This window comes from Calliphora vicina, chromosome 2 (genome assembly GCF_958450345.1).
Source record: "Calliphora vicina chromosome 2, idCalVici1.1, whole genome shotgun sequence".
NCBI lineage: Eukaryota > Metazoa > Arthropoda > Insecta > Diptera > Calliphoridae > Calliphora > Calliphora vicina.
This window is the reverse complement of record NC_088781.1, coordinates 59,989,603-60,001,988: the sequence shown is the minus strand read 5'-3', so window position 1 is coordinate 60,001,988 and position 12,386 is coordinate 59,989,603. Positions and strand designations below refer to the sequence as shown.

The window sequence follows — 12,386 nt, the reverse complement described above, 5'->3', positions numbered from 1 at the left end:
TTTAACCAGTAACTAACATATAAAAGATACTCAGCCAGTCATCTACCAAGAGTTCAAGTATGAATTACGACTGCACGCGTGTGAAACTGAACAAACGAGTATAATAAATTATGGCAGGCAATTTGTAAAAAAGCAAAATGTTTCCGTTTTATTTAAATTCACTTTCAGTTTTCATTTCTTTTATTTGCTTTTAGCAACTTTTCGCTTCTTTTAGAAGAAAAAAACTATAGTTTCCTTTAATTTAATTGTGCCATCAAGGAAAAGCACAGGTTTCTTTGTTTTCTTTAATTTGTTGGCATCTTTAACTAGTGGGAACGAAATGCAAATGCAAATAAATATTATATAATGGGGCAAAAACGAAAAAAGATACAAACAAAATGCTGCAATTTATTGTAACAATTTTCTATGCAAATGATTTAACAATTTATGGAAATTTTTTATCATATGGAACTATGTTTGTTACCAAAAAAAAAATATAATGAAATGGAAATGGAAAAAATACATTTCAGATTATGATGATGTTGATGACGAGTATGATGTATTATCATAGATATAACATTCGTTTATTCAACCATCCATCCATCTATGTATGAATATCATATAAGTTTGGTTATATGAGCAAAAATTGGCTCTAACAAGCGTGAATAGAAGCACATATAGTGAGTGTATTTTCTAAACATATAATTTTCAATTTTTAAAAGTGTTTACACGGAATATAAATAACTGTCTCCGAGACTGCCCCCGAACTCTTGGTAAAATAACTACATTATTCCTAAATAAGTAAAATGTATAACAAATAATTAAACCTCCGTTTGTCGCAACTGATCTGGTTGATACGGACAAAATTTTGTTTATTGTAAATTTTTGTAAACACTCTAAATTTAAGGCTATTTTTTTGATAAAAATATATTTTTACTGCAAATTTATTTTTATTACTCTTTTAAATAATTTGAATTTAATATATTTTATATTTTCGAAATAAAAACTGAAGATATTATTTTCCAACGCGCCTTTTTTATTGATATTGTTACGTTTTAACCTTTTCAAAACGTTGGTTTATTTCCTTTAAATAAACCGGATACTTTTGATTTAAAATTGTAACAACTCTTTATTTATTTAAAATATACAGAATTAAATAGTCACTCAATGTTTTTTATACACGTTTATAAATTCGCAGAAATACAGACACACTTTATAATGTACTCGAATTCACTTTAAAAATACAGCACACTTTAAGGCACTCAGTTGATGTTTATTCGAAAAGCGTCTCTGATAAACTCACTAACTACTGCAACATCTGCCACTATTTATAACACTGCCATCTGCACTCTAGATTTCTCTTTAACTGTCAAAATTCAGCCGTTAAAATCGTTATATTTGAATTCAAGTACAATTTCGTAACATAATCAATTTGATAAATTGCTACTAGTCTCGATTGAAAATGATTACGACTAACGGAGGGTTAAACAAACTACAGGCTATTACTAAAGGATACATAAAGTAGCAACGATGGATTACTTGGGATGTGTAAAGTCGTATGACTAAAATTATGTTAATTGGAGGAAAAGGAAAGTAGCAACGATGGATTACTTGGGATGTGTAAAGTCGTATGACTAAAATTATGTTAATTGGAGGCAGCCAAGTAACTAGACATTATTGAAATATACTGTAGAAAGTAGTTAGAAGTAACCTATTGAAGAGTCAATTGTCACTTAGTGTACCTTTGTAATCATAAGTGTAGTCTGTTTATTATCATTATAAAGGGTCTTTCATAAAGCGCTTTCTTTCATGGCTTTTCGATGCCATTATGTACGGAATATTGATATCATGCAAATGTCCGCCGCGGTTTTTCTGTGTGGCACGCAATGTCAAATTTTCCATGATCTTTTAAGATCTTTCCATGACTGGTGCTTAAATCAGGCTGAATTTTACCGATATGTTGGCTGATTTGGTTTGTGTCTTATTCATATTGACGTGCATCTTAAGAAAAACCCACAATAAAGAGTCTAATAGGGTCAAATCGCTCGATCTCGGTGGCCAGTTCAGTTGTGTGGCATGTAGCGCCGTCCTATCGTTGATGTTCATATCATCCAATTCAGGACAAAATAAGTTGGTAATCATGGCTAATTTAGTTCTCAAAAAAACATAGACCGATGACACCGTCAGCTCATAATCCACACCAAACAGTGATTTTTTCGAGAACCATTGGACGGATCTTATGAACATTGCTATCGTCCAAAATAAGAAATTTTTGTTTGTGGACTTACCCATTCATTCAGATATGGGCTTCATCGTGAAAAATGGATGATGTGCCCCGATCATAACACTCATTTTGATAAAATAATTTTATCATTTGCACGTGTTGTTGAACGCTATATCCGTCTATGGTGATTTGGCAAAACAAAATGAATAAAAGACAGCTAAATATGGCCGCTTTCAACTGTTAATGTTCGGAATTCCCTATTGGAAGGCCCTTTACTTTCGGTATAAGAAATTTTACAAAGCTTAGTGTATTATCACTTTACTATTCCTTAATATACCAAGCCAGTAATCATTTTGATAGGTTATTATATTTATATTTAAGATCTGGATAGATGATCCACCACTAGTATTAGCTTCGCAACCAATAAAAGTGGTTTTAGACATAATTTTGTATTATTCTTTCGAGATTAGTTATTTTACGCATGCTAAGTAATCTAGATAGTGAACTTACTGCTTGTTTTCACTTGTTTTCAATATAAAATAGGAATGAAAATTTTAGTTCGCATTTAGAGAAACAGGCAGTTATTGTAATCGGAGAATGGATTGTTTGCAAGAAGCCGAGTGTAGGACTGATTTTTTGTAACTAAGTCAAATATTAATAACAGACTATTATTGCTGGTGCTTGATTGAGCTGAATAGTAGAAGCCGTACTTTAGAAGACTATTGCTCTTCATTTCCAATATTCATTGTTTTCCAAATTTGTTTTTATCATCTACCTATGGGGTAATATTATTTGTGAACAAATTATTTCGTATACATACTTTATAATTCAAACCAAAAGTCTATGTTAATATATGACACTATATAACAGATATCTTTTTAATCTTTATAATAGAAAAAAATGCTGTGAAATCAGAAAAAAAAGTTTGGTATTTTACTGCACAAAATTGTTTAATTCTCTACACTGCAGCATTAAGTCTTTTTGGTTTATTTATCAGTTCACCTTTACTTGGTTTAACAGAAAAACAAGTTACTACATCTAATCATCATAATCACAGTAATTATTTTGTTTTATTATGCTTAAACACACTGTCTTTAGTTTACAATCCAGCAGTTCTAGGAGACAGTCCCGAACTAGTGATTCTACCAATAATTTAGGGTGAAAATTAGTTGCATAACTAGCTACGTGACTAGTTATTTTACCACGTGCATGTCCTAAGAAGGCGCTCAATTGACCCTTTTTGATTATAATGAGACTGTCTGATAGCTGGTCCAAAGTAATCAACGCATTGGATTCACATACTGGTTACATATCGCCAGTTACCTAACTGGTTACTTGATCAGCTAAATAACTGGTTATTTTATCATGTACGGGTGCTAATTGACCTCAAATAGTCAGCTAAAAAGACATATCACTGACAGTCCAATAAACGATTGCTTATAAACAAACCTTCCTGTGACACTCTACAATACTAAAGGTAGGGTACGAATTAATCACAAACGTTTAATGTGACTAGATTACTCTAGATTACTTAGAGACACATAAGAGACAATTGTCTTCACGCTACATTTCCTGGGATGTATAAAGTACCCATTTGTCTTCTCTCTGCACTACAAAGAGTACATACGTGCCAAATGTCCCAAATATATAAATTGGAATCAGCCTAGTGGTAGGTTATGTATTTTATTCTAATAAAAAGTATTAACATGCCTGAATGTGGGATATTCCTTTAAACTTGCACAATGTAGGGTACAACATTGTCATAAACGTGTTTGGTTTTCGTCCTTGTTATAAGTTTACTTAAGGAGTTTTATTTATATGTGATGGTTATTTAAATTGAATATGATTTACATACATAAATGTATGTATATTTTTATGGCAAAGAGCAAAAGGAAATGTTAACGAATGTGTGAATAAGTGTTAAAATATATAGAGGAGCTAAACGGAAGTATAATTTCAGAGCAAAGTTTTAAATGTGTAATATTAAGCTTCATTGAATTTTAAGATGATATAAGGAATATTTAATAGCTGTAATATATGAGTTAAATTTTAAACGTGTTCTAAAAAATAAGTTATATTTAAAATATTTAATATTTATTAAATTTATATTTACACCTTTCCTTCTATTGTTTTTAGGTGCACAATTGTTTTATTCAATGCCAAAAGACAGACACAGGCCTATTTGGTCAATACCTCCCGCAAAGCATTCACATCGGTAGCATTTTCACGCTGCGGACGTTATGTGGCCACGGGCGAATGTGGCATAAATCCAGCCATTAAAGTTTGGGAACTAGAAGCACCCAATGGCAATCTGGAACAATGTACAGGCGGTAATGTTATAGCAGAATTTGTTGATCACAAATATGCCGTAACATGCGTGGTAAGTACGATTATTAAAATGACTATTTTAATGACAAGTTTAGTAATAAAACATTTTTTTCTTTTTCTTAGGCCTTTTCACCCACTGGCAAATATTTGGTATCAGTGGGCTCACAACATGACATGATCGTAAATGTATTCGATTGGAAATCCAATTTAAAAATGGCCTCGAATAAAATTAGTTCTAAAGTGTCGGCGATTAGTTTCGCCGAAGATGGTAGTTATTTTGTGACGGTGGGTAATCGTCATGTCAAGTATTGGTATTTGGAGGGAGGACGTAAATACAAAGACCCTATACCTTTGATGGGTCGTAGTGCCATATTGGGAGATTTACGCGACAATGATTTTTGTGCAGTGGCCTGTGGCAAAGGGGTCACCGCCGAAAGTGCATATGCCATCACACGCCAGGGTCATCTAGTGGAGTTTAGTTCGCGACGTTCGTTGGATAAATGGGTGCAGTGTCGTACCTCGAATGCCAATTGCATAAGCGTCAATGGACAATTCATATTGGTGGGCTGTGCTGAGGCTATCATACGCATATTCAATGCCACCACATTGGAATATGTGACCACATTGCCGAGAACACATTATTTGGGTGTTGATGTTGCTCAGGGTATACATATCAATCATATAATGGCGGTACCACCACATGCTAAATATCCCGATTGTATTGCGATGGCATACGACGAGCAGAGGTCAAAGGTGAGTCTTGAATTAAAATATTAATTGTATTATGTTGTTTTGAATGTCGTTATGATCGCTCTCCTCCATATAGGTTACCTGTGTTTACAACGATCACTCTCTGTACATCTGGGATATGCGAGATATAAAACGTGTGGGCAAATCACATTCCTTTCTCTATCACTCCACTTGTATATGGGGTGTTGAAACTGTGCCATACAATATGGAACGTGAAATGTCGCCCACTCTGCCCGAAGATTCATTTGTGACCTGCTCTTCAGATGACACCATACGCGTCTGGGGTCTAGAGGGCTGTGCCAACAATGAAATCTACCGTAAAAATATCTACTCAAAAGAATTACTCAAAGTCGTCTATATCGATGACGAAATGAATTTCATTAAAGACTTGGAAGTTGTGAGCGACAAGAGTGCTCCCATTTCCAATTCAAGTTATGATGGACGCAATGGTGTACGTTGCATAAAGATAAGTCCTGAATTACAGCATTTAGCTAGTGGTGATCGCAGTGGTAATATACGCATTTATAATTTAAACAATTTAAAATTGATAACAACAATAGAGGCTCACGAATCGGAGGTTCTGTGTTTGGAATATTCAAATGAGAAAATCGAACGTAAACTGTTGGCTAGTGCCAGTCGTGATCGTTTGATTCACGTGTTTGATGTGGCACAGGACTACAGACTGCTGCAGACCTTAGACGATCACTCGTCATCGATAACATCGATTAAGTTTGTGGGAGCCGGTTTGAATTTCCAAATGATATCGTGTGGTGCTGACAAATCGATAATGTTTAGAACATTTCAGGTGAGTGATGCATTCTGAAAACTGTTAAATATTATATTTACCGTTTAACATTAATTTACAGGGTAATATTTTCTTACGAGGTACTCATACATCTGGCAAAACTACTCTCTACGACATGGAAGTTGACTCGAATGCCAAACACATACTCACGGCTTGTCAAGATCGCAACATACGGGTGTATGGCACTCAAAACTCAAAACATACCAAAACCTTTAAGGGTTCTCATTCCGATGAGGGTAGTTTGATAAAGTTGAGCCTGGATCCAAGTGGCATTTATGTGGCCACTTCTTGTACAGATAAGACATTGGCCGTCTACGATTACTATTCCAATGAATGTATGGCTCGCATGTATGGGCACAGTGAATTGGTGACAGGTCTAAAATTCACCAACGATTGTCGTCATTTAATATCGGCAAGTGGTGATGGTTGTGTTTTCATCTGGCAAGTGCCACACGATATGATTGTTACTATGCAGGCTCGATTATCACAGCAGAGGCTACGTTCGGGTCATGCTCCCATACCCAGACCGTTGTCAGCTGCTTTGATAGCGCCCGAAGGCATAATAGTGGAGTCTCCCACTCCCGATATAGATGATGCTCACAAATTCTCTTTATCGCCCAGTATTTTGCAAGGTGATGTGGTACCTTTGACGCCTGGTTATAAATTATCAGATGTTGGTCAATTGCCTCAATGGGCCAAACGGAAAGCCGGAGCAACTACAACTGCTCCAGCAGATAATGAACCATCTGGCCTCAATATACCCTCCTCTGCTAATTCATCGTCAATGACAAATTTGAGCTCTTCACCCAGCCAGGCTGGTTTAGCGCAAAGACCTCGTAATCGCTGGGCTCAACGAGGTCAGATTGATGCCGATACCCTGACCGACATACGTTCCAACTCGGAGAGTCCCTTGGGCAGTGTTTCGACGGCAGCCGGTATAGGACCAGGGTTGCATGGCAGCGGTTTGGGTAATACACAGACATCGGACTACAATAGTGCTTCCTCCAAGGACATCATGTACAATCAGACATATTTAAGTGAAGACTCATCAATAGATTCAGGTATGGAAACAAGGCGAGAATTGAAATTTATAGGCAGTAATAATACTGGTACCGTACCCACCGTAACAGCCACTGTAGCGGGAGCAAATCGTAGCTCTGCAACACTGGTGGCCGATAAACGTAAGCCTGGTCTTCGTTTCGATACCATATCCAATAATGATCATGATGGCGACATCGAGGATATTTCGGATGGAGAGAGGACTAGTTCGGATCATGGAATGTTCTACAACAACATATCACCAAGTACACCCACGTGAGTATTCTCAAAACATGTACACATACATTCATGATAATCTAAGATAATCGATTCAAAATAATTGCAGTGACTTCAAAGTAACCGCCATAAATGAAGAGGAATTGCGAAAATCTGTCAGACGACAGAAATTCGAGAAAGCTGGCCTAACCTTAAGTGGTAATGGTTCACACACAGCTAGTACTGGTACGGGCACAGGCACATCGGATACGGAAGATGAGGGCTCGACACCCAGTGCTGATAATGCCGATCGCTCATTGGCATCAACGCTGGGTGGCAGTTCAGAAAGTATACCACAAGCAACGAGTAGCTTTCTGCAAGCCGCTCTACCCGATGGTCCTGGTAATCTGCTAGAAAGAGGCAGTACTAGTAAGACTCATATTTAAGCAAAACAATAAATGTTAAACAATTTCTAATTGACGTTTGCGTAAATTTTATCCCTAGGTCGCCGCAGCATAAGTGCCAAACATAACAATGAATCAGGCAAACCTGGTAGTTCCGCCCCGCCAACTATAACCAAATCATACACCAGCACTAAAAAAGAAGAGCTATTGAAAGTCATAAATGAAGCTAAACAAAAATTGGAAAATGTAAGTTGACAGACGCCAGGCTTTTAAGTGTTTCTTTGCAATTTTGATGTTAATTTTATTTTTTTTTTATTTATTTTTGTATCTGGTTTTATACACTTTATTTCAATATTTATTTTTTCCTAAAATATTTATAATGTGACTGTCTGTCGGTCCGTTTGTGTATATGATGTTTAGGGTTCACGTAAAAATGGTGTTAAAAAGTTAAATGCCATACCTGAGGTGAGCACTGTCTACAAGTAGTAGTTGATACTTTCAGCTTTTTCTCATGGAAATCACGCTTTGAAAATGTTTAAAACAAAAATAGCTTTCTACCATATTTAACAGAATTTAATCATGATTTTTCAATAACAAAATACATTTAAATGCTGATTTAATTTAATTTCAAAGAATTTTAAATTCTTTTACGTGCTGTGCCAACTAACAAGTGTCAAAACAAAAGTTTTGGTTTTGAATTAACGCTTTTTCTTACTAAATGTTTATCGATAAATAAAAAATGCTTACATAATTATCGATAGTTTTAAATTATTTATTATCATTTACATAAGGTACTAAAATGTAATTTTAACAGTATACAATTTAATTACACTACTATTAATAATATTTCTTTCTTTTTTTGTTCATTGAATGATACATATCGTCGCTGCTCATACAAAAATAGCTATATATAATTTTTCAGAAACATTTTTATTCCATAAGCTCAAAATTTTATTTATCAGTACTTTACTCATTAAATCGTTTTCGAATATCTCTATTGGTTTAGGGGTTAACAGAAAGAGCTATGTGTAAATCATATTGAAAAACTTAAAAAAATCGTTTACTAATGCCTTTTTTTAATCAAGAACTTGCTAAATCGTTTATAGTATTAATTTTGTATGATATAACAATGTTTTTTCACGTATCTGTCTCAAATTAATGTCCTTGTAAATTTTTAAAAAAAAGATTAGACGATTTTCTACATTATTTGCTACAAATTTGAACACCTAATCAACTTAGTAAAGTGACTTATAACAAATAGATATTATAATCCTGATGGTCCAGAAAATGTTTTTGCCATAAAGGTTGTTAGAATAGGTTAGTGTATTCACTTTATCTGAATTCTAATGCTGATGGTCAGAAGATGTATTTTTTAAAAATCAAAAGTCCGGTGCAGTTATTAGTAGCTTTTTCGAAAATAATATTAAATAAATAATATTAAAACTATTTTGCATATAAATATAGTACTTCTTGAAGAATATTTATTTGTTAAAGTAAGAACACGTATGTTTTTGAGTGTGATAAACTCGGAATAAATTATAATTGTATTCATTGCTACTATTTTTGATTTCATAAACATAGAGTACTTAAAAGTTAGATTGTTATATTCTCTGAGACTTCAAAACCAGGGACTTAATAGTAGTATCTATCTTCTGGCTCTAATTTTCATGTTGGCTTAAACAATGGAGATACATACATACAGTTGTAAATATATCTGCGTAAAGTAAGAATATACAAAGAAGATTTATTGGTAACACCAAAAATGTGTCCATTCCATGTGACATTATTAGAAAGAATACCAAACAAAATCTCAGAAAGACAAAATATTCCTGATTATTATGCATACAAAAATATTTGTCCTTTTGAGTGTATTCACGACTGTTAGTTGAAATTAATTTTCCTAAGCCCATAAAGTATATACTTTCGAAAATTTTGGTATTTAAAATCCGCGAAATCCATTTATATACATATGATGAAGTTATAGCAATTTACGAGGTTATACAAACAATGTTTTCCCATCGAAATGGGTTTTCCTAAGTTCTTGAACCATTGCAATCAAGTCTATTTTGTACATATATGTCGAATATATTTTCGAAAATTGTGAATCTGTGCGAGTCAAGAATAAAAAAGGCTCTTTGGTACCCCTTTCTTTAGATAATTTTTAGTTTTTTAAACAAAGAAAACAAAAAAGTTTGATTTCCCATATGTATTACAAGTGAAGAGGTAAAAAATGGTTATTTTTTTACTTTTAACGAATTTTTTAAAACTCATATGTTTTTCGACGAGGTAACGAAACTGAAAGAACACTAAGGTAATTTTTCTTTATTTGCCGATATTTTTTCTTTTTCCTAAACGAAGGAACCATAACCATACACATTTTGCAAAAAGATGCAACAGACTGTAATTTTTGTTTCTGAATTACTCAATTGCATGCGTTTCGTTCACATTTGTGTTGTGTATATCGAGGGCATATATTAGTGTTTATAAACCGGTTAATAGATAAACCGGGTTTTCTTCGAAATCTCGGTTTTTTGCGAACCGGTTAATTTAAAATGTTGATTTTCGGTTAACCGGTTTATCCAGTTTTTATCACCCGGTTAACCGGTTTTTAAAATTTGGGATTAAAATTAATAAATCTCATGTTATTGGTATGATTTTAAACTAAAACTGCTGATTTACAATAGCAACCTCTTTAGATTAATATTTTTAAGAATTACAATGATTCTAAATAGTGGGGGACGATGGGTTTACTTAAAAACATTTTCAGAATAAATTGCACATAACTATTATTTTGCATAAACTATTAAAAATTAAATTCCGCATAATTCTAGAAGTTAAGTAAATTTTTATAATGATTCATTATAAACATAGTGATGATTTTACTAAACGTTAAGTCCCGGTCCACACTGTGAAACATTTGCTGCAAAACATTTTTAAATTCTCTTTTGAAACAGCATTCGTGTCCACACAGTGAAGTTTTTGCTTTTCAGTTTTTGACATTTCTGTACAGTACGAATACGAACGAATAAATGTGGATGACATACTCAACAAAAACTTCATGTACATAAAACAAAGTTCCCTTTTTCATTCCTCTTTCCCCTTTCATCAAAAAACTCAAATGTTTTGCAGCAAATGTTTCACAGTGTGGACCGGGACTAAATTGAATTTGATGTACATAGCTTCTTTCAATAAATTTGACTTCATTAGAGTGTTTTGTTCTTAAAATTTTATTTTATTATTCATTTCGTTAGCTTACTGTACAAAGTCCTTTTCATAAATAATACAGAAGAGACGTTCTAAAATCAATGATTTGAAATATTTTTGAAATCTAATAATGGAGTTTTATTAATTATTTGGTATAACTTATAATGACAAGAAAAAGTGCGTTTGCAACTTATAGGTCCTTTTTGGGACTTGTAACATTTTCTGTTTCATATCAGAAAGTCGAGGTGATAATAAATTTCAAAATTATCAAATATTTAATTAAAAAATTGATTTACATTTTTTGGTTGAAATTTAATTAATAAGCCAATAATTAAAACAAGTATTATATATTTGGTAACGTATTTATACTCAATTCCATTTGACTGATATAATAATTTTGAAATTTTTACAAAATAAAATGGACTCAGCCCTTTTGTATATTTATAGTTATTTAATATTAACCATTCCTGACTACTTAAAACTACAAACTTTAAAGCTATTTTAAAGCTACTTTATTCGACATTTTATGTTTTCAACACATATATGACGGTTAACCGGTTTTTACGATGTCGGTTAACCGAAAAACCGGTTTTTTAAAAAAGGCCAACAAAAAGTCAGTTTTTTATAAACACTAGTTATATATGATTTTCATTGACAAACAAACTAAACAAATATTGAATACATTATTGTAACAGAAATCTAATTATAAATTAATTTTAAATATTTGTTTAATATTATTTTACATTTTGAAGTACATACTAAAATATTTAATAAATTTTAATAATATTAAAATAAAAATATTAAAAAATGCAAAAAAAAAGTAAGTTGCATCGGCCGGGAATCGAACCCGGGCCGCCCGCGTGGCAGGCGAGCATTCTACCACTGAACCACCGATGCTTGTTGTACTCTTGCAGTTTTATTTTTAACATTACTACTTCATGAGCTTGTTGTCTTCGCAAACAAACCAGTTGGATGGTTGGTTGGTGCGCACAAACCAAATCCTATAGATAACAAATATTTATATATAATATATACGCAGCAGATGAGTATTAAACTAAAAATAGCATGGAAGATAAGCCATATACATACATACTTGCATACTAGTATAATATTTATATTAAAATTAACCCTAACAAAGCCATAAAACGATATGGGCATTTCCGCATACATATATATAAATTACTTAAACACAATTATATTAAAAATGCAATTAACTTTTTAACCAACCATTTCAAATTGTACCTATACCTAACTTAATTAATATAAATTTAACAGTTTTATTTAAAAGCGTTTTGATTTTGTATATTTAATTTTTTTAGGTGGGCTATCGTTCTTTGCGAGGTAGTCACAGCATCTCAGATTTAAGTTTGGCTGGCAATTTAGATGGTTCCCGTTCTGCTTTATCATCAGCAAATCGTTATGCTAAAACGGGTAAGTT

General features: G+C 33.0%; 1 protein-coding gene and 1 non-coding gene across 8 annotated transcripts in view; one reads left to right on the top strand and one right to left on the bottom strand.

Moving 5' to 3' along the window:
- Positions 1 to 12,386, top strand: part of Wdr62 (WD repeat domain 62) — a 418,865-nt gene that overhangs the window by 396,868 nt on the left and 9,611 nt on the right. For 4 of the 7 annotated variants that reach the window (XM_065499583.1, XM_065499582.1, XM_065499579.1 and 1 more), the window contains 8 exons: positions 4,340 to 4,583; positions 4,655 to 5,284; positions 5,358 to 6,086; positions 6,148 to 7,400; positions 7,471 to 7,769; positions 7,845 to 7,990; positions 8,165 to 8,209; positions 12,268 to 12,379. In XM_065499583.1, coding sequence (XP_065355655.1) covers positions 4,340 to 4,583; positions 4,655 to 5,284; positions 5,358 to 6,086; positions 6,148 to 7,400; positions 7,471 to 7,769; positions 7,845 to 7,990; positions 8,165 to 8,209; positions 12,268 to 12,379 — 3,458 coding nt within the window. The remainder of the gene's footprint in view (positions 1 to 4,339; positions 4,584 to 4,654; positions 5,285 to 5,357; positions 6,087 to 6,147; positions 7,401 to 7,470; positions 7,770 to 7,844; positions 7,991 to 8,164; positions 8,210 to 12,267; positions 12,380 to 12,386) is intronic. The other 3 variants (XM_065499580.1, XM_065499585.1, XM_065499581.1) reach the window with 2 other exon arrangements.
- Positions 11,775 to 11,845, bottom strand: TRNAG-GCC (transfer RNA glycine (anticodon GCC)). The gene has a single exon. It is a non-coding gene; the product is annotated as a tRNA-Gly (tRNA).